Consider the following 22,662-nt stretch of genomic DNA (forward strand, 5'->3'; position numbering starts at 1 on the left):
GTCCCTCACTGATGACTGACTCACGTAGAGCTACGAAACTGCGGATAAGCTGTTTGCTACATTTCACGCGCTTTTCCAAACAGGAGGAGCTACTTTGTATTGGGTTAAGGTCGGTTTATTTAGCACGCCAGTCCACGTGCGACAGGATGCCGAAATGTTCGTCAAACCTCGAACGTACGTGTACAGCTCCGCGAATAGGACTGTTGCATCGTAGAAGATAGGAGTGTGCAAACCGTAGTCGTCATGGAGACGCAAAAAATGGCCAATACTTGCTTACCCAGAATGTTGAAGTAAACATCCTGAATGAGTGGGTCTAATTATTAGTACGAAAAACACGCCTAAGACATCGCAGAAGCATCACCGACCTCATTTACATCGCGCACTTTTTTTTAGAGTTGAACGTCTCGCGCGTGCAGTCGAAGCCTCGCATCACCTGAAACAAAGGGCAAGATTGCGACTCTACGTCTCTGCCCGACCACTGCCCTGTGCCGCGTCGCCCACTGAAGACGCGTGGCTTCGTGAGCTGCGACTCCAGGTGTACACTGAGTGTAACTCTCTCAGCGATATCCGCTGGCAAACCTCATTCACTGGCAGCTGGTCCCTGCCAGCCGGGACCTTTTTACGGCCACTGCTGATACGACTTTTTACTTGGCTGCGAGTGGTACTCCATTCCTCGTGAGACAAGTCGGATACTTCGCGGTGATAGGGCAACAGGTGGGGCAGCGTCGTTCGCGGTGTGATCTCGGCTACGCACAATCGAGGCGGCCGCTCTCTGTCACCGTCGCGCCTGCGCCGCGCTTACTGCACGGAGCCAGCTGGCGCACACTTGCGGCGGCGCGGTTCCTTCCGCCCCTTTTACGACAAACCTGCACCTACCTGTGAACATTGCCTCAGCAGATCATCAGTAGGGAAGCCGAGTGAAACCTACTGTACTTCGACGTGAACGAGGCTGCAATTAAAGTCACTAATCTACGTTTCGGGAGAAAGTTTTCACACGAAATGAAAGGTTGGAAATTTTGTCCTCAGTTGATATATTCTGAAACTTAGGTGAACAAGTTTCACTGCCAAGCCCGTGCTAGTCTTAACACAGTCACTCACAATCCCTTTCACTCACGTTAGCAAGTTTTGATGTTGCATTTCCCGAAAACGTAATAGCTACAAAAATACTGATTGTTTTTGATTGAGAATGCTCGCCAAATATTAAGTGTATCGGTACTAAATGCAGTCACAGTTTTTAGCCACCGCCCTGGTCAATACGCCACGCGGAATTTGTCTTTTCTCGTCACAAAATTCACTTAGAAATTCCGAAATTTCTACGCACCCATCGGAATGATTATGCCGTCACTTTACCACACTTTTGATGTATGAAACACTGCTAGATCCGGCAACTTATCGTTTCCATCAGAATTACTACTACACACGTCCGATCTGTTTCATTGCTAGGCTTGTACTCTGTCTTCTCTACCAACAGAGAAAAGCGCGCGAAGAATATTGCTTTAACATTGGTCAGTTTACTCAACATCCAATAGCAAAACAACATTCTCCCTCGTAAATCCGCGCTTTTCACCAATAACCAATCGCAAAATAGTAAACCTAACGACTGCACTTTTTACCGACGTAATTATCTAATATGCTGAAGTTTTGTTTATGCATAAAGTTATTTACTATTGTTATTTATACCTGAATTAACTTTCCCTTTACCATTAACTTACTTTACAAGTCTATTCCACAACAATCCCCTTTGTCCATATCCGTACTTCTTCGAAATGTTCCCTCACTAAATCCTACTACACAACTCGTTAAACAATTATCTTCATATTAACCTTAAACCACACTCACGCATCATTCGTACTGCTAAAACACATTTATAACTTTTACATACACAAAAAAAACATAATAACACTTTATTAAAATACTAGAACAGTTTATGAAAAACATTGTATTACTTTAGTGCACTCTAGTGGGCACAATCAAAACTAAATCAGTCCCCTATCCAGTATTGTCCTCTATCGGCTGATACACAAACTACATGCCCATCCAGTCTCGCGTCAACATCTGTCACTATCCAGCTCTGAGACACATCTCAACCGCCTCCAAGGCAGGATCGTTATACGGCGCTACGCCTCACACTCATCTGACCAGTGCTGCGAATTATGTAACCGCTGGAATGTTACATAACAGCCTGCTGCCAGTTCTACATCGTAGTGATGTTTCAAGACGGTGATAAGTGTTTTGCCTCGTGACTCGGTTTCCTTGTTGCCTCCTTCCTTCTTTCCTTCCACTCTGACTCGTACCTGAGTGCCTGGGCGCGTGCAGTTCCAGAGATCGCCAAGGTGCGCCGCTGGGAGAGCTGCGAGGTGAACGGGCTGGTGTTCGTGTGGTACCACGCGGAGGGCGAGCCGCCCAGCTGGCGGCCCGAGCAGCTGCCGCAGCTGGCGGACGGCAGCTGGCGCTACCGCGGCCGCTCAGAGTTCCTCATCAACGCCCACATCGAGGTGAGTGCCTCCTCCCCTCCCCTGAGCCACCGTAGCCTAGCTCTCTCGTGTACAATCACTGTTACGTTCGCTTCCATACGGCGACGTTAGATCACAAAGTTGCAAGAAGTTAAGCACTGGTAATAACGACGAAGTGTTGTTGCAAACCATAAATGAACATCTCGTAAGCTAGCATCCTAAAAAATTTGAATGTTTTTCTTCGTTACTAGAATCGAGTTGCACATCTCCAAACTCTGAAGGGTGCGTTTCAAGAAAGGTGCGGTTTTGTGCAGTTCGCTAGCCCCGGGCCCGTATATCAATCCTCACTAATCTTTCAAGAAAACATCTCTGTTGGTCATATCGTGTTATAACCGGAACCACTTTTATACTAAATCTCGTGCATCCGCGAATAGATAAAAAAGATTAAACTGTAAAATATTTCTAATCTTTATAACGCAGCTACACATTCTGCTGACTCACCTTTAATTTTACTATTTACCTCGATCTGGAAGTCACGCACTACGGTCGCAGGTTCGAATCCTGCCTCGGGCATGGATGTATGTGATGTCCTTAGATTAGTTAGGTTTAAGTAGTTCTAAGTTCTAGGGGACTGATGACCTCAGATGTTAAGTCCCATAGTGCTCAGAGCCATTTCACCATTTTGTAAGGCACACAAATGTTAGAAAATAGTGACAGCTCTAAGTTTGAAATTGCAGTCAGCAGATTTCAGTGAAGTTATATCAGGTTGTGAAACCGTAAGTTCATAGGCAAGAAGTAAATAATGATCAAATTATTACCTTCAGTTCATTGGTGTTGTCGTTCAGTAGTTGATTGGTACCTTCACCTTACGTATAAAAGTTCCCTTCCTCCATTTTCTCGCCCAGTTTCTTTATCAGTAACTGGGTTACAGCTTCTTATCTTAGAGAGTTGTAATTGCCACAAGTAAAGCACTGATGACTTCCAACGTGTGACACATGAATGACAAGTCTCCTTCGACCAGGACAAATAAAAAAAAGTATTGCTTTCGAGTAATATTTGGATTTACTTGCATGCAAGGATCAGCTTTCATTTTACACAGAGGCCTGAACGAATTGCTGGCGTAAGAAACATGGGGTCCAAAGAGATTTTACATACTTGAGTTTCGCAAATGGCGCAGCAGACTGCAGATCGTAGATAAAATACAGACGTGATTAATTAAACTGAAATCCTATTCTCACAGGGGCGTGCTGAAGGGTAATGCCTCCGAATTTTTTATGCGAAAGTCCTTAAAGCTATTTAAAGAAAACAAACGTTATTAACCTTCTGCATCTTTATACCTGATCTCTACATATTTCTCAACATATTCACCCTTTCGACGAACACATTTCTCCCAACGAGAGGTCAGTTTGTTGATACCGTCATTGTAGAATATTTGACTTCGTTGACGCAGCCAGAAGCTCACGTCTACTTAGACCGCTTTCTCAGAGTCAAAGTGAAGTCCTCGGAATTGTTTTCTGACTTTTGCAAATAGATGAAAACCGTATGAGGCCAAGTCGGGACTGTACGGAGAATGATCGGTGACTGCGAACCCGAGGTGCCGGATAGTTGCAGATGCCACAGCGTTCGTGTGTGGTCTGGCACCGTCGCGCTGAAGGAGTCGGTGGTCCACGTCTGGACGAACTCTTCGATACAGAAACTCGACTGCAGCGCGCCGTTTCTCACGCTCCGACATACGAGCCGCCACACACCGCCATGTTACACGCTCTGCACTTTGGAGCCCTCTAGCGGCAGAGGGCTGCAAATACTTGGACGTGAAGAATGGAGGCGTAAAATGTTAATAAAGTCTGTGTTATTTAAAAATCTTTAAGTGTTTCACATAAAAAAACAGGCATTACTTCTACGCTCGCACTTACAAACACAGTACATGTGAAATCCTGTTGGTCTCTGCGCCTAGCGAGCGCGATACCCGCAGAGCACGCATGCTCTCCCCGGAGCCTCGCCTCACGTTATACGAGCGTAGCTTACGCTGAGCAACAGTTTACCGGCCTGCTAAAGGGTGGCCGTCCTTCACCTTTGCGGTCTTGTCTGTCGCCCTCTAGTAAACACCTCCATGGATTACTGTTGTAACGACGGTTCTCAGAATTTTGTGACTAAGGTTCTCCGTTACACGCAACCTCTTTCTTGTAGCACCCAACACATTCAAAACGGATTGTCTTTCAGATGGAATGTTTGATGCTAACATGCGTATTTAAACATGGAAGTGCTTCCGTCGTCGTACAAGCGTAAACACTGGCATGAATCTGCTCGCTTACTATAAATTGTGTATTTTAACAATTGTCGTGTATCAGAGGAATGCAACATTTATAGACATGCCAACATCCATCAGGTGCATTTTAGCTGTAAGTATTTTTACTTGTAACAAACCTGTTTCTGAAGTGCAATATATCCTCGACTAAAATGTTGGTTCAAATGGCTCTGAGCACTATGGGACTTAACATCTTAGGTCATCAGTCCTCTAGAATTTAGAACTGCTTAAACCTAACTAACCTAAGGACATCACACACATCCATGCCCGAGGCAGGATTCGAACCTGCGACCGTAGCGGTCCCGTGGCTCCGGACTGAAGCGCCGAGAACCGCACGACCACCGCGGCCGGCCCACTAAAATGTTAACATGGTAGGAGTAATGAATGCATAATGGAACATGACGTGCAACCAAAACAGTTTTTAAAGATCTGAATCCTTACCTGTAGAAAGAAGTCAATAAGAAATGGTTCGCAACGCGATCTCGGCTATAAAATTTTTTTTTAAGTACATACACATCGCTCCTTCTCATTTCTGATTATGAGGAACTTCAGTCCTCTTTCAATATAGCTGTCAACTGATTCAGTACCAGGAATGCAATCTCCATGGGATAAAATCTCTCTCAGGGCCTACACCACTGGAGAAACATTCTGCAGTCACTTCGAGAAATTTTTGAGTTGGCTATAAAAATATACATCGCAAGGCAGAGACAATATAGTTAAGATTCCTTATCACACCTCGTCACCAAAGTACTACTTTTACTATCAGTTCTGTTACTGTTAGAAACCAGTTTGTTATGTATTTCTGTAACTCATTGCGGTAAACTCAATTAACGCACGAAGAAGAGAGCAACTCTTCCTCATTCTTTCTCTTCTTTGGCGTTAATTCAACGTTCTAATGGTCTCAGAGTGTAAAGTGGTCGATGGCAGGACGACAGATGTTAATCTTCATTGAAGAAAAAAAAATCGGAATACCAGCCATTTCATCATCTTCAGTTTTGGTGCTGTCATGATCGATGAGGATTTGGACACTACTTTCTTTTTTATTTCAGAGTTGAATACATTGTTGTTGACAGTATTACGAATGACACCATGATGTTAAGCTTTTCACCTCAGTTTAGATCTTCTACTGTCACTGAAGCCGCTGATCACTGGAGTAAATAAAAGTATTTATGCGCTCTTGGCTTTAGAGAGTTTTTACCAAATGAAGTCCCATGCGGCTTTTCGCGGATGATGCTGTAGTATACAGAGAAGTTGCAGCATTAGAAAATTGTAGCGAAATGCAGGAAGATCTGCAGCGGATAGGCACTTGGTGCAGGGAGTGGCAACTCACCCTTAACATAGACAAATGTAATGTATTGCGAATACATAGAAAGAAGGATCCTTTATTGTATGATTATATGATAGCGGAACAAACACTGGTAGCAGTTACTTCTGTAAAATATCTGGGAGTATGCGTGCGGAACGATTTGAAGTGGAATGATCATATAAAATTAATTGTTGGTAAGGCGGGTATCAGGTTGAGATTCATTTGGAGAGTCCTTAGATAATGTAGTCCATCAACAAAGGAAGTGGCTTGCAAAACACTCGTTCGACCTATACTTGAGTATTGCTCATCAGTGTGGGATCCGTACCAGATCGGGTTGACGGAGGAGATAGAGAAGATCCAAAGAAGAGCGGCGCGTTTCGTCACAGGGTTATTTGGTAACCGTGATAGCTTTACGGAGATGTTTAACACGTTTCGAGAGGGTGCGTTTCTGGATGAGCTATCGAATATATTGCTTCCCCCTACTTATACCTCCCGAGGAGATCACGAATGTAAAATTAGAGAGATTAGAGCGCGCACGGAGGCTTTCAGACAGTCGTTCTTCCCGCGAACCATACGCGACTGGAACAGGAAAGGGAGGTAATGACAGTGGCACGTAAAGTGCCCTCCGCCACACACCGTTGGGTGGCTTGCGGAGTATAAATGTAGATGTAGATGTAGATCGAGCATTCCGATTTCTCAACATTAGAAAATTCGGCCGTAGTCGTCTTGAGAGTACAGGTCGCAGTTGAGCGCCCCTTGCTTTCTGCCGCTGCCTTACACAACGCGCTATGCTGTGCGGGTTGCAGGAGATCCCGGAGAACGGCGGCGACGTCGCGCACCTGAATGCCATCCACGGCCCGTCGCTGCTGGCGGGCTCCGACCTGCGCACGTACGAGCGCCTCTGGCTGTCGTTCGCGCGCCACGTGTGGGCCGCCGACTGGGCAGCCAACACGCAGCCCGGCCGCACCCACACCGCCACCATGAACGTCCGCCACGAGCTGCGCCTCTTCGGCAAGATCCCCGTCGTCTCCATGAAGGTGCAGGCCAACCAGGTAAGCCACTCGCTTGTGTCAGCCTCCGTCTCACGTAGAGCTGCGGTGCTGCCACTTTGGTTCTCCAGACCGTACCTTAATAGTGGTGGCTCGGTAAACGAGTGTGTACGTAACGGATTAAACTTCAATTACTCTGTCTCCTATCGTTTCTTTCACCTCTGGCAATGATTTCTTAATGCGAAATATATCCGGAAGCTGCATTGTGTGCCGCAGGCTCGGTTAAAGTGTAGGTGTCAACGTTGTCCCACTTAACATGTTGAGTAAGCAATTCAGAGTTCAGAGCAAGTACAGAGCCTATGACCTTCAATAAGGCCAGGTCCAGTTGAGCACTGAACGTGCTCAAATTAACCTTCGCGTTGAGGACAGGCAGCTTTCGAAGAAGAAAACAATTATTTTCAGAGTAGTTTGTTTAACAGTAGAGGAAGGTACCCAAAAGTGGACCCCCATTTTATTTTAATTTTTTTAAATATATAATATCTGAAATTTACGCTTTACGAACATTTCATATATACTTCATTTAGTTGTCAGCTTGTTTAAGTGACATTTTTAACAGTTTGAAATAATTTTCTTACTCTAAAAAAATAAAAAACACCCTTACATTTTCTCTTTTTGGAGAATTGGGGCCTAATTCGGACCCTCCTTTTAAAATATTTTAAATATCAATGTAAATGAATCACAGAGATGTCACAGTGAAATAAAACACAATTAAGGTTAGAAGTATTGCTTTAATGAAACCAAGTGCGTATTTTTAAGTAGAAAACATTGCAAAATGAAACAAAAATCGAACAATTTATGAGTACATTGCCTTCAGCGGCAGAAGTCACAAATGTAATTGTCTTTTTCAGCCCCTGCACTCTCTGTATGTGCCCACGAGCTACACATCAGGCACATGACCCACAACTCTCCTTTTGTGTCCTCTGAAAACTTCCCGGAACAGAAGATGCACCCAGCGTCTTCATCGTCTTGGGAAGGCGTAACTCCTGGAATGACTTCTAATTCAGACGTTCCAGTAGAGACGCTGGCATGTTGATCTTCATTGCTGTATATATCGTCTTGTTTCTTGAAATGAAGTCCTATTTTTACTGGTGCTTTTCCTTTTCCTGAAGACCTGACTGATACGGAACCGTGACCGCGACCACGTCTGCGCTTTTGTCCTTGACCACGTCTCTATTGCTTTGTATATTCTTATTCTTCTTTAACTTTCTGAGTTTCAACCAGTTGCGTTTAGAAGGGAGAGTAAGTGATCACAGTAGAACTACAACCTCTTCCTCCCCTAGTAGAGGTCCGCCTTTTGACATGCGGTACCGGAAATATGTCGAATGGACTTTTTTTGGTCTTCTTCTTCCTCTTCTGTAGTGGTCAATCCAAGGATTGGTTCGCAACAGCTACAATGGCAGCTTGCCTCCATTCTGTTCGTCTTTCAGCTTTTCTCTTCATTTCTTTATAGGTGTCACATCCCACATCTTTCACGATTTGATCCATGTACCTCAGTCGTGGTCTTCCTCTTGGTCTTTTTCCCTCGACATATCCCTCTATGATTGTGTTCAGGAGTCCTTTATGTCTTAACAGATGGCCTGTAAATTGTACTCTTCTTTTAACAATGAAACTCCAGAAGCTTCTCTTCTCACCTGCTCTTTCCAGAACCACTTCGTTTGTGACCTTGTCGATCCATTTTATTTTGAGCATGCGTCTATAGCACCACATTTCAAAAGAATTTAGCTTCTGCTGTTCCTCTGTCCCGAGAGTCCATGTTTCACACCCATAGCATGCCACACTCCACACATATGATTTCAAAAATCTTTTCCTGATTTCAAGGCTGATGCTCTTAGATGTTAAGATGTTTTTCTTCTTGTTAGAAGCAGCCTTTGCTTGAGCTATTCTACTTCTCACTTCTGCCTTGCTCCTTCCATCCCTGGTAATATTACTGCCCAGATAAGTAAATTTATCAACTTGTTCAAGCAGTTCATTGCCTACATGAACTTGGACTTTCACTTGATCTTCTTTGTCGCATGCCATTACTTTTGTTTCTGCTTTATTATTTCTCATATTATATTCTTCATCCACAACTTTATCCATTCTATTCAGTAGGACTACAAGATCTTCTTCACTTTCAGCCAGGACAGCTATATCATCGGCATATCTTATCATATCTATTCGTTGGCCATGAATTACTACACCTGTCTGTGAATTTTCCCTTACTTTTTTCAGCGCCTCTTCAATGTATACGTTAAAGATAACAGGGGATAGTGCGCAACTTTGTCGGACACCTTTCCGTATCTGCACCTCTTCTTGTTTTGTCCGTCCATGGATAACTGCTGTCTCGTTTTTGTACAGGTTCCATATCATTTTTCTATCTTTATGGTCTATTCCTACTTTTTTGAGTACCTCAAACATCTAATCCCATTTAACATTATCAAAGGCTTTCTCTACATCGACGAAAGCTATGTGTGTTTTCAGGTTCTTATCTAGTCATTTCTCTATTATTAGTTTTAGAGCAAATATTGCTTCTCTGGTTCCTCTATCTTTCCGGAATCCAAACTGGTCTTCGGAGAGTGTAGCTTCGACTATTTGTTCTATGCGTTTTAGGATAATTGAGGTTAATATTTTAGAGGCGTGAGTAACTAGGCTGAGCGTCCTATAATTTTCACATCTTGTAGCATTTTCCTTCTTTGGAATGGGGATCATAATGTTTTTCTCAAAGTCTGTAGGAATTTTACCCTGCTCGTACATGTTGAAAACAAGATTATACAACTCCTGATTCAGTGTTGCTCCTCCAGATTTCAGAAGTTCGGCTGGGACATTGTCTATACCAGGCGATTTGTTGTTTTTCAATTTTTTCAGAGCTAGTTCAAACTCTACCTTTAATATAGGTTCACCTATATTTTTTGGTAGACGAGCTAAATTCTGGTGATGCACCACGTGATGGTGGCGTCAGCCCCTGATCTGCCAAAGATGTTGATGCCTCGTCTGAACTGGATGGCTCTGAGCTGCTGAAGATGGCGATGGATTGTTTAGATCGAATGGCTCCGTCTGGTTCGCCAAACAAGTTGATGCATTGTCTGATATCAACGGTTCTCTCCTAGCGCTTTCATAAAAAGACGTTGTTTCCTTTTTGTTTGCTTCGTCAATGTATTCTGCATCTGAGAAAAGCGTCTTGTTGAAGGGGTATATCCCTGTAACTTTAAAACCATTGATAGCAATTTGAGCTGTTTGACATTTGACATAAACTCTGCCAAATAGCTCCATGATGTCATAAGCACACAGAGCCCGTCGATTTTGTCTCGGCAACTGCCCGACTTCTTCGCTATAGTAGACTTTCAAAGGACTCATAAACATCCTGTCAAACGGCTGCAATTTATGCGAGCTATGAGGAGGCAATGACACTATGGTAACACGGTTTCCTCTCGCCAGATCAGTTTAGTCTGTGTCCTGTGTATGGCTAAAGTGCCCATCCCAAGATCAGTAGCACAGGCTTTTCCTTTGTAGGATTGGTGTTTCCAATGAAGTGTTGGAACCACTGAGCGAATAGATTGGTTGGGATCCAACCAGAAGGATGCACTGCAAATATTGTGCCTGGAGGTGCCCCTTTCTTCAATTGGTCACTCATATTTTTACGCGGAAAAATTACCAGAGGAGGTACAAATGAACCAGCAGCATTCATACAGTAGACTATAGTTATAAGAGCTCTTCTTCCTGCAGATGTTAAAGCAGCTATTTGTTTTTTTTTCCCCTTCAGGCCGATTAGTTTCGCAACTTTGGATTGTACGACAGGGATTCCGCTTTCGTCCACATTATAGATTTTGTCTGGGGTGAACTTTCCTTTATCGTAAACTTTCTCTAGAAATTTGAAGAAATTCTGTGTATTTTCTTTGGTGAAACCCGAGGCCCTGCTGTAAGATGTACCAGTAGGTTTCCTTTCTGACAATTTAGCATGATGACGTTTTAAAAAGAGTCCAGCCCACTTTCTTCCAGCGATGTCATTATTGAAAGAATGTTCAAGGCCATTGTTTTCTGCCAACTGAACAGCCATTCTCCTCAGGTCACTACGAGTAATCCGGAAAAACGAAGCCTCCATTGGAAGACAATAGCTGACAAGCTCACCTTCAAGGACACTGCCTAAAACTGTACGTCTGCCCCTATCAACATTCGCTGCTTCCTCTGGAGCGTCGTATTTCTTGTTAGATCATCTCATTAGCGTAGTTTTCGGGACATTATACTGCTTACTTGCTTTTTTCCAGCCCATCTTTTTACTTCTAATAGCACCTATAGCCTCTTTCATTTTGGTTGGACTCCACCCCTTCTGCTTCGTTTTCACCATTTTATTCCCCTGGATTCTGGAACAGAAATCCAAAAGAATACGGTTAAAAAATAAGGGGTCCGATTTGAGAACCAGAAGGGGGTCCGATTTGAGGAACCCATGCTATCAGACTTTTAATTAAAACAACTTTTTAGATAAATGTCAAAACAACATAACTTAGATATAAACATGATCCCCAATCCTTCCCATTAAAGAATGTGTGTAGATGTTATTAATCACCTTCCAGTATCCTAACGAAAAGTAGCAATAAGTAGCACTGTCCCAAAAATTTGATTTCACGAGAAACACGCGTGTTGTCATCTGAGTAAGCGGCAGCTTGAGCAGATGACGCTAGCGCTCCACTACACAGTGGCACAAGCCTGAACTAATGTTTGGAGGGATATCCACCAGAGTTTCACAATGCAGAGTCTGGAGCCCCAGGGGTCCGCTTTGGGGCCGGGGGCCGGATTTAGATACTTTCCTCAATTGAAAGTTCACTTCGAAATGCGACTGTGACTCCGTTTGAACAGACCTCGGAAGGCCCAACTATACCGATCGAACACCTTACCATTGTCAGCCGATGGCCCTGACTGGATGCGGATATGTAGGGCCACGCTGTAGGCACCCAGGTCTCCCGGCCGTTGTCAGTTTTCGTGACCGGAGTCTCCACTTCGCAGCCATTTAAGTCCTCAGTTGCATCCCGACTGCCAACGGCGCTCGGTAGACCCGGACGGCCACCCATGTAACTGCCAGCCCTGGCCGACAGCGCTTAACTTCGGTCATCTGACGGGAACCGGTGTTACCACTGCGGCGAGGCCGGGTTTAAAATGCACCAGTTTTGTTATGATTTTAGTTTATAACCGAGAACCAGAAATTGAATTAGCCTGATGATGTACGCAAAAGTGACGACTCTATCCCACAACCCTAACAGGAGAACCAGAAATCTCTGCATAATTGCTCTTTTTGCCAGTCGAGGTAGTTTTATGGATTAAAGATGTCCTATAAGAGACCCAGAGGACGACTGCCGTGAGCGATCACACACTGTGGCACAATTTCAGAAAAATATGTGAACACTATCCCAGTTCTTCGTGATGAATTGGTAAGCAGCCAGCACATAGGGGAAACGACAACACTGTGCACTGAGAATCTTAACAAAATTATGACGTCCATCCAAAACTGGAATTCGAATTGCAGACGAGTTCACCTAGATAAAAACGCAATAATATGCCTATGAATAGATACATATAACACAACAATACTAAACTCCACCCCTGAGAACAGTCTCTAACCACCTTCCCCTCACTACCTCCCTCCCTCACCGTTTGTCCTGCGTGCAACGGACTAGTTAAAATCGTGTATCTTTATTAACCAAGTAATCGCTCTCATTTATCTATAAATTAAGGACACGTTTTATCAATTTAGTTGAAACCATATGCAGCAAATGAAAAAATTCTCTAATAAACTGTTACTGATTCTTAAATAACGTAAACCAGGAGAACTATTTTGGTTGTTTTCGTTTGCGCACAGTACTAATCAGCTAGTCATTGAAATGCTTTACAGTGTGACTACACCGTGATCTAGCTCTAAAACAGGCAATCGCAGTCCGAAGACTCCTCATACTGCAAATTCACCTCAACACTTTGCTTCCTACCTGCTTCCATCTTCTCCAGTATCCACGCTACGAACAGTGCACTACCTGCATATCTAGCAAAAGCCAACAACTGCCACTTACCATTAAATGTTACACCTAAATTTATGTGTAGCTAGCAGCTTAAGTGAGGGCTTTGATTTGAAAACTTTAAGTGGCTCAAAATGTCTTCAATGAAGCTACCTTCAATTCTGAAAGTGACTTCTAAAAATGTACAGGCTAGCATAAACTCTGAATGCCTTAGTTAAAATTTACTGGCGCTTGAGACATGGGAACATTGTGTCATTATACTCCACCTGAACTTTAAACGTTTATCAAGCAAAAAGATTGTATGTACTTAAGACCACTTTTCAGTACACATTTAACAAATTACTGTAACTCTATATGTATTGGCAAACTAAATGGTGAAGCTACAGATAGTTCAGCTGCGGAGATTGTTTCATTATTACTATTACTTGACCTGTGTAGGCAAAAAACGCTCACACTTTGGCTTTAGCACAGCAATTTTCACTGATTGCAATGTGTGAGATTTATTACTGTTTACTGTCATAAGATAATTCTGTTAAATTCGGTGGCAGTTTGTGAGTAGTTTCTTAAACACTAAAAAACTTAACTAGCAATGCAATTTCCGTTTGCTTTTACACTGTGGAATAATTTTGCTCTCTTTATTATTGAATGTTCTTAACTACTATGTTAGGTTTAAATCAGCAATAACGTTTCCTAACAAATACTGCAGTAAATTTTTCTTACATTAATGGCTAACTCAATGTTAACCTAATGAAAGCAAAAGATTTTATACTGACTTAATTGATGAAATAGAAGGTATACAACTTCGCTTCCACGTTTTGCCGATAGGTGACGACAACGGTAAGTAGCGGTCGAGAGAAACAGATCGCAGATGTCAGGCATTTAGTTTGGACCTCGGTCGACATAACCTCATCCAAACATTAGTCGATCTGTGTCTGCATCATAAAGTTGTTCTTGATTGAAAATGTCAGTTTACGAACCTAATTCTCGTCATTTGCGGGAGGTGTCACTGTTTTGTTTCAATACGAACAAAACAGCAGCTTAGTCTCATCTAATGCTCTCAAGTACGTATGGTAAGGACGCTATTGGTGAAAGAACGTGTCGCAAGTGGTTTCAACGCTTCAAGAACGGTGATTTTAACGTCGTAGACCGGCATAGTGGCGGAAGAGAGAATGTTTTCTAAGATGCAGAACTGGAGATATTTCTGAGTGAAGATTAGCGTCAAACTCTAGAATAATTGTCACGATTAATGGGAGTAACACAGCAAGCCATTTCGAAACGTCCCAAGCCTATGGGTATGATTCAGAAAGAAGGAACTTGGGTCCCGTCTGAGCTGAAACCGAGAGACGTTGAACGGCGTTTCTGTGTTTGTGAACAGTTGCTTCAGAGGCAAAAAACGAAAGGGATTTCTGCATCTCATTGTGACCGGGGACGAAGAATAGGTTCATTACGATAACCCTAAACACAAAAAATCATGGGGATATCCCGGCCATGCTTCCACGTCGACGGCCAAACCGAATATTCACGGCTCCAAGATCATGCTCTGCATTTGGTGGGACCAGCTCGGCGTCGTGGACTATGAGGTGTTAAAACCAAGTGAAACAATCACAGGTGATCGTTATCGAACGCAATTAATGCGTTTGAGCAGAGCATTAAAAGAGAAAGGGCCGCAATACAGCGAGAGGCACGATAAAATGCTTTTGCAGCACGACAACGCTCGACCCCCCGTTGCAAAAGAGGTCAAAACGTACTTGGAAACGTTAAAATGGTCAAGTCCTACCCGACACGCCGTATTCTCCAGACATTGATCCCTCTATCACCTGTTTAGATAAATGGCGCATGGCCTGGCTGACCAACATTTCCGATCTCATGAAGTCACGAACTGGATCGATTCGTGGATCGCTTCAAAAGATGAACAATTTAAAACCACTGACAAGAAGAAGAGATAGAATGATCGGACATGTGGACATGTGTTAAGAGAGCAAGGAATAACTTCCATGGTACTAGATGAAGCTGTAGAGGATAGTAACTGTAGAGAAAGACAGAGACTGGAATACACTCAACAAATAAGACTGCAAGTGCTACTCAGAGATGGAAAGGTCAGCGCAGAAGAGGAATTCTTGGTGGGCCGCATCAAACCAGTCAGAAAACTTGAAGACGCAGAAGAGAACAGAGTTATCAGGATTCAGAGGTCACTTTTCAGAAACAAACAAACAGTATCTAACTTTGATTCATTTATTACTGCAAACAAATAAATATTATGTGTAACCAATTTATTTACAGTTTATAAAAGAACTATGACTAGATCTTGCCTTATTAAGTACGTGCTCGACGACATTAGGGCTCTAATAGTGGTTACTTTTTGTGTGTGACTTTTGATCACGAACAAAAAGCTCATCCCTCTGATCTATTTATTAGAGGCTTGCAAATAATATTTAGAGTATAACAATCTTCTTGATTACTCTGCCCTAATTTTCTTCTCGCCTCACAACTTGGACAAGCCAGGTACTTAAGGAGACACACATTACTACACTTTGACACTTAAGCTACACCTTATCCACAAAATAACTTCACTTTTCACTGCACAGAGCACCTTCAATATAATGCAACTGCTAACTGATCACAGTTATGAATTTAACATCTCGAGCGAGTCGTCCCATTTAATCTCTGTACGCCATAATACGGTTTTACCTTTGTTCCTTTCTGCACACTGACGCTCGCGCGCTAACTTCTGGCGCGTTCTCCGTCCACCGGTACTTTACCTTCACGGAAACTATAGCATCAGTATCGATCGGTGAAATTATCCACTAGTTTTTACAAAATCACTTTATTTGACGTATCATTCAACAAGTTTAGTTAGCAAAAATATCAAGCAAACGTTTGCAAACTAATTAGATAAATTCTTACGAAAATGTAAATGAGATAAATTAAAATTTATCAAACTTTTTTTCAAGATGGTTTATGGCTTTTGATGGCAGATTTTGATATCTATTACAAACAGAATTTATCTCCAAAACCGAAGAAAAGTAGAGATAATCAAATGTCTAGAACTTAGATACTCTGGGGGAAGAAATTTATCGTTTAGGTAAGTGCGGTGCAACGTTACTGTCGATAAACGCCGATGTCGGCAAAGTTCAGCAGAGTCTCTCCATTGTCACAACCACTGCGGCTAATTGTCGGAGCAGGGCAGCTTCGTGTGCCGCTGACTCTCAGACATTCTGACTGTGGAGACGACGTGGCACCGCGGGATCCGCACTGAGCTGCCTTCGGCAAGACTCGGCCACACCACTAAACGTCTGGAGCGACCCGTGCCTCATAGCGCACACTCCCACTTGGAGGATGCACATCTAGCGGCTTGCAAGGGCAACAAAAATTTTTCAGTATTGCCTATAAGTATTCACTCGAATTTAAAAACTTAAGGTGCTGCCATAATCTACTAATTAAGAGGTTTAATCTTAAGTTTAACAAACTATGACAAGCGTCACAGTTAGAAACTGTGTACATGTCTTGAGTCTTCAGGATTTACTGCGCGCAGATTACCCACGTTATGTTCATTCAGCCGGTACTTAGAAGTAAGAGCACTTAGCGACTTCCAAAAGAGTAAAACATAATTCTAAGCCTTTACGAAACTTTTCCTAGTTGACACCATCCACAAAGTAACGATGGGAGAAAAAAAGTTGATCGATTTCTACAGTTTCGCTGTACTTGCATTAAAACTTCATCATCAGGCACGAGTTTTTGATTCATTATTTCAGGCGGTATCCACGTACACCACTGAATGTACCCGCAAAGTTACCTAGCTGCACGACACGCAGTTGAGGACGTACGGCGTCGTAAACATTTAGGTGCGTCAAAAACTAGCTTTTCCGTTAAACGGGACGCGATTTACCCAAACTATACTCACAAAGTTTTTAAACATAATTTCAAACCTTCACAAACTTTTTCGCAATAACATGTTTAACGTCAAATACTTAACGCATGTGATCAGCCGTCTGAGGTTGCTTTACACATGCTAAATTCCTTAAAGAATCTGGGATTTACTGGTGTACCTTGATCAGCTCTATTATCATTCTCGACGCTCGTTTCCTGCCACAACTGCTGTAGCTCCCACTTACCTACTCCGTGTTTCGTGATTACTTTATCCGCGAGAAAGGTACTTACTGTTTGTGGTCATTTGTTTCTCCAGAGTGCGCCGTTTGTCCTTGTGATCGTCTTAGCCGTGTCCTCCCGAATGTTATCTCGTCACCTAATCCTGGGGCTTCCTCCTCCTTTTCCCTCCATCTATTGTCCTGCAGAACGCAGTCGTAACTAGTGTATTCTCTGTCTGTCTCGCTATAAGACGAGTCCAGTGCAGCTTTGTCTTCTTCAGCACTTCGACAATGTTACTGTGTTTGTACAGCTCTCGTAGTTCATTTTTTCTTACACTCCATTCCATGTTATTTTCATAAATTACATGCCCAAAAATTTTTCCCAGTATTTCCCTTACAAATATTAAGTTTTTTTTCTTTCTAAATATCAATGCTTCGTGTCTACATGATGTTATCGGTACAATAGTTGAATGACACAAGCTAATTTTGAAGTTAGTACTAAGTGATATTCTCCTTAAGATACTGATATAACTAAAAAGTGCTTTGTTCGCTGCTGCTAGACGGGCATCTATTTATATATCCGTTCTCATATTGTTCTATAAACACTCCCTGAGAACGAGAAGTGGTCAACTGTCTGAAAACTGAAACCCGCTCACCGAGAAAGACTTCATCAATCCAATGAAGCGCATATCAGCTTAATTCACATACATTATTGAATAAACGCAATAGTCTAACCAGTTCTCAGTAATAAAACGTGCATTTCTTGACTACGAGAAAATAATTGTATGTATTGACAGTACGTAAAAAGTTAAATGTCACGCGTCAAATGTTGTACTGCCATTCGTGACAGATAATAAATATGGCTTCCACCGTTTCATTTTGAAATTGGTATATTACATTTCTTCACATTACCCAACGTACGCTTCTACACGAAGACGCATGCAACTGTAATAGAAAAGTTTTAAAGGGCAGTACGGCACATTGAATTAATAAAATTCTAATCAACACCACAGGTCAGAAAAATCCATAAGTAATTCCCGTATCAACGGATATCCACCAAGCGAGACTGAATTTTTACTATTCAGTATTGTAATTCATTCCGAAGACAACCGTTGTTACATTGGGACGTAGGCCACCTGCAACTGAGAGGCATTACAACTGAAGCGGATCTCTTCAAATTAATTAATCGTAAATTTTAACAAACAGTGAGCTGCTCCTAGAACACCCGAGGCTACGAATGAAGTGACGCTGTGTATTTACAGCAAAACCTATTGCTAGGCTAAATGACGGCCTGAAATGTACACAGCACTAAACAGAATAATTTCAGGTCCTCTGCATATTGAACGAAATTACTTTAGAATCAACGACAAAGGTTTGATCTAAATGATGGCACCTGTTCCATTACAATGTTTTGACTTCACTGTACATATGTTAAGACCCAAAGTATTAGGCGTGTACAGAGAAATTAAGTCGATAAAATTGCTGCAGAAAACGTTACACCATTATCTTCTTGGCCCTTACGGCCGCTTCTATTGTTACCTCGTATCTACGGCACGAGCGGCAGCGCCAGTGTTAGAATAGACACTGATACGAAATGTTTCAGTTCTGGTCCAAATATTCATTCATTGTAGTTGAAAACAGGAAAGGAAACTGTCAGCATATATTTACATTCCACAAAATAGAATTAGCGCCGGCCGATGTGGCCCAGCGGTTCTAGGCGCTTCAGTCTGGAACCGCGCGACCGCTACGGTCGCAGGTTCGAATCCTGCCTCGGGCATGGATGTGTGTGATGTCCTTAGGTTAGTTAGGTTTATGTAGTTCTAAGTTCTAAGGGACTGACGACCTCAGATGTTGAGCCCCTTAGTGCTCAGAGCCATTCGAACCAATTAACTCGGCACTTCTTGTGTTTCAGATCGGACCTGGCTATGTTGTGATGAACATGGAGACGTCAATGGGTTCGATGGTAATTCTGCAGTGTGTGACGCCACTTGAACCGCTGCTTCAGAAGGTCATTCACCGCATATTCTGTCCTCCTCACATGTTTATCTATGCCAACATTGCTCTAATTGGAGAAGCCATAATGGTAAGTTCATACAAGCTTTTGTCTTCCGTAAGTATACAGAGATAATCCCGCTCAAGTTTGCGAGTTTTATTCAAAGCAACAGGATAGAATTTAGTGTCCGAAATCAATAAATTTTGAAAATATTTCTATCTGAAGTAAGGGTAAATTACCGTGTTACCTAACCGATTTACAGATATTGCACTCAGACGCTTCCAAAGCGATTAACCTCGTTATATAAAAAGAAAAAAAAACAAAAAAACGAAGCATGTAATTAAAGCTGAAAATTTTAAAGTACTCATATACCAGCTGCATTTCCACTATATTAACTGGAGTGGCAATATTGATAACATTATTTATCGAGCACTCAGTAAGTGTAGTTTTCCGAAGGCACCAAAAGTGTTAGGACTGTAGTACGCTCTGGTCACTGCAACTTTGTTCTCCAATAAACAGCAAAGGGAAAGACCTAAGCTACGGTCACTACTCCACGGTTTTTTATTTTTTATTTTTTAATATAAGCATTGAACTTCAGGCGAACATGTCGGAGGAAAGGGCGGGACGATTCGTCTAACTTCACCGCACCAACTAACAGTAAATCGCAACAAATTACTTCAGAAATGCAATTGCATTATGCGAAACACGTCTGATACTGAAATTATGTTTCACATGCATAAAAATTTATCTCAAAGTACAACTTTTTTGGCAATATAACAAACTATTAATGTGAGATCCATATCGGCTGAAACAGTAAAGTTTGGGAAGGCCCTCCGTATTTAATTGTTACACGTACAGAGTTAAGCAAATAGGTTACAGGAATTACTGCAATCAATCGCCGTTTTTCCTTCAATTTTGATTTATTCATGACCGGTTCGCCAGGCGATGCAGTAATTCTTGAAACCTTTAACAAACCGGTAGCAGTGTTCCAAACCCAGAATGGATAAAAGTTTGATTTTGTTCGGCAAATAGTAATCGGCGCAAAAACGTGGAACTGTGTTCTTGCAAAGGTCAGAAACCAGTACGCCAAATATTGGTGATCTGGAGGTATCGGGCGATTCAATTTTTGCTTTACTGTTTCATAACGGTATCTGTGTGTGTAATCATTTAAAATTTCGAAGTAAGTTCAGTTTTTCCTAGCACAACACAGCTGTGTATCGCCATTGAATATAGTCTGGGTCAGCAAAGCAAAATCTTCCACCGCAATATCTTCCTGAAATACCGAGTAAGTTCGCCCAATACCTTAGACAATGGACTTGCATTGGGAAGAAATGTGCCTTCAAAATGCCTGTTCAACGATCCCGATTTAGGTTTCTCATATTTACTTGAATCACTTCACTTAGGACACAGCAGAGTCCGTCCCTCATCATTATACAACTAATAATCTCGATGGCGGTTGGACTTTTATGTAGCATCTTATACGCTCTTTCCTTTCGAGCTTTAAGATCTTAATAATGAAGGTACAATGAGGCCATATTAATTCCTGCTATGCCTGTGGTTGAATATGTCATTCCAATCTACTGTTTCATAGATGTTATACTAGAGCGGCATAGGATACAGTTAAGACTTTCCTCAACATTATCATGAAGCAGAATGTATTCTTGTAATGATTGCAATACTGCAATACTGCACTTAATTAATGCAAGTATCCTGTTCTTTTACAGTTTGAGCGTGATATCATGGTATGGAACCACAAGAAATATGAAGATAAGCCACTACTGGTGAAAGAAGATCGCGCAATTTCGAAACACAGGCGCTGGTACAGCCAGTTCTATTCTGAAAACAGCCCACAATTTTCGTTTGTAAGAGAAAACATGGAATGGTGAAAACGTCCCGAAAACAGCTTTGGATACAGCGATTACATTACAGCAATATGTAATGCTCATGAAGATAAGCACAGCTAATATCTTAGTTCTGTACATTTCATCAAATTATTATGTTTTGTCAACGCTCTAGTTGTTCACGTGAAAGGATGCAATTAAGGAAGTGGATTTACGATTTGCTATCGTAATGACGAGTAAAGGCTGGAGAGACATCAGAGTTAGTTTTGTGGTTCCATCGTCACTACAATCACTGCGACGCTGACGCGTAGTAAAGTGAAGTGGTATTTGTGTGTAAACAAAAAGTCTGAGAACAGTGATCTGAACGTGTGTGACTGAAACTTGAAAAGAACACAGGTGTTTCATTATCATATTTTGGGAAATCGTTTTAGGAGGCAAGTTGGTCAACTCTTTAGACTAGTTCCCACTTCGATCAACGAGTTACTGAATGTAGGAGTGAATGTACAACTCTGTGCACTGGAATATAGAGAGTTTAGTTTTATGCAATTGCTAGACAAAACAATCGGAGTCACCGAAAATTTTTGTGTGAAATTATGTACAAAACAAAAATTCTGTTCTCAATTGCGCGCGTGCTTGTGTGTGTGTGTGTGTGTGTGTGTGTGTGTGTGTGTGTGTGTGTGTGTGTGTGTGTGTGTGTGTGCATTTTAGCTGCATAAGCTGTCTGTGTTAATTTTAACTAGATTGAAAATGAGTTAACAATCCAGAGACATATTAGGTGCTTAGCAGATGTATATGGATCATTTATAAATTGCTCATTTCTTATTTAGGTAATAATTATAATAATCCTTCACTAGGGAATTGGTGGATTGTTAATGTACATCTTAACTCATTCTGGTGAAGACTCGAGTGAAAATAAATTTCCTCACGTCTGTCCTCTATAGTTAGCTTCCGATCCTTACAGATTTTAGATACAGATAAACGTGTCTATTGCATTACAGTAATAGCATCCAGTGAATATGTATGCACTTAGCTCACTAGTAATGTATACAGTATGTTTTATACTTCAGAATATAAATATTTGTAGCCTTTAAGAGATCTCAAGTGGATTTCGTATATTCTCTACTAGTTTCGGCAAAATGAAGCTTCTTGTTAAAGCTTTTCCAGATTTAAACATTTACAATGTTATAATTTAACAGTATTCTTAAGATTTGACGTATTGTCTTACATGTTCCTCTCGTGTACAATGACGATGTAAAATTGACAAAACTATGACATAAAAGTGCCTTTTGCCGAAATGAGCAAGAATGACAGTATAATTGCTGATTTTAAAACAATGCATTCCATCTTTTATGGAGATGTTTATATGTAAATAAAGACTATGAGAAAATTCATGCAGATGTTACCGTATGTCACCTTTCCTCTTGCAAAATCAATAAAATTAACATTACATTAAGAATACATTGTTCTAAGAAAGAATTTTGGAAATAATTGGAGCCTTCTGCTTGGGTCATTTAACAATGGGAACAGCACACTCTGAAAATACTGAATGCAGACGCAGAATATTATTACATTAGAAGTAATAATACTTTGGCAAAATAACAAGAGGAAATTTATCGTGTTTGTAAGTACATAACGCTTTTGCACGCACATAG

At 41.8% G+C, this 22,662-nt stretch overlaps 1 protein-coding gene across 1 annotated transcript in view; it reads left to right on the forward strand.

Annotated features, from left to right (window-relative positions):
- Window positions 1-22,374, forward strand: part of LOC124613009 (cholesterol 7-desaturase nvd) — a 187,516-nt gene extending 165,142 nt beyond the window's left edge. The window contains exons 5-8 of the mRNA XM_047141563.1: window positions 2,317-2,495; window positions 6,871-7,116; window positions 19,089-19,259; window positions 20,894-22,374. Of these exons, the coding sequence (XP_046997519.1) occupies window positions 2,317-2,495; window positions 6,871-7,116; window positions 19,089-19,259; window positions 20,894-21,055 (758 nt within the window). The 3' untranslated portion in view covers window positions 21,056-22,374. The remainder of the gene's footprint in view (window positions 1-2,316; window positions 2,496-6,870; window positions 7,117-19,088; window positions 19,260-20,893) is intronic.
- Window positions 22,375-22,662: the final 288 nt, after the last annotated feature.

Source organism: Schistocerca americana, chromosome 4, assembly GCF_021461395.2.
Source record: "Schistocerca americana isolate TAMUIC-IGC-003095 chromosome 4, iqSchAmer2.1, whole genome shotgun sequence".
In the NCBI taxonomy this organism is placed as follows: Eukaryota; Metazoa; Arthropoda; class Insecta; order Orthoptera; family Acrididae; genus Schistocerca; species Schistocerca americana.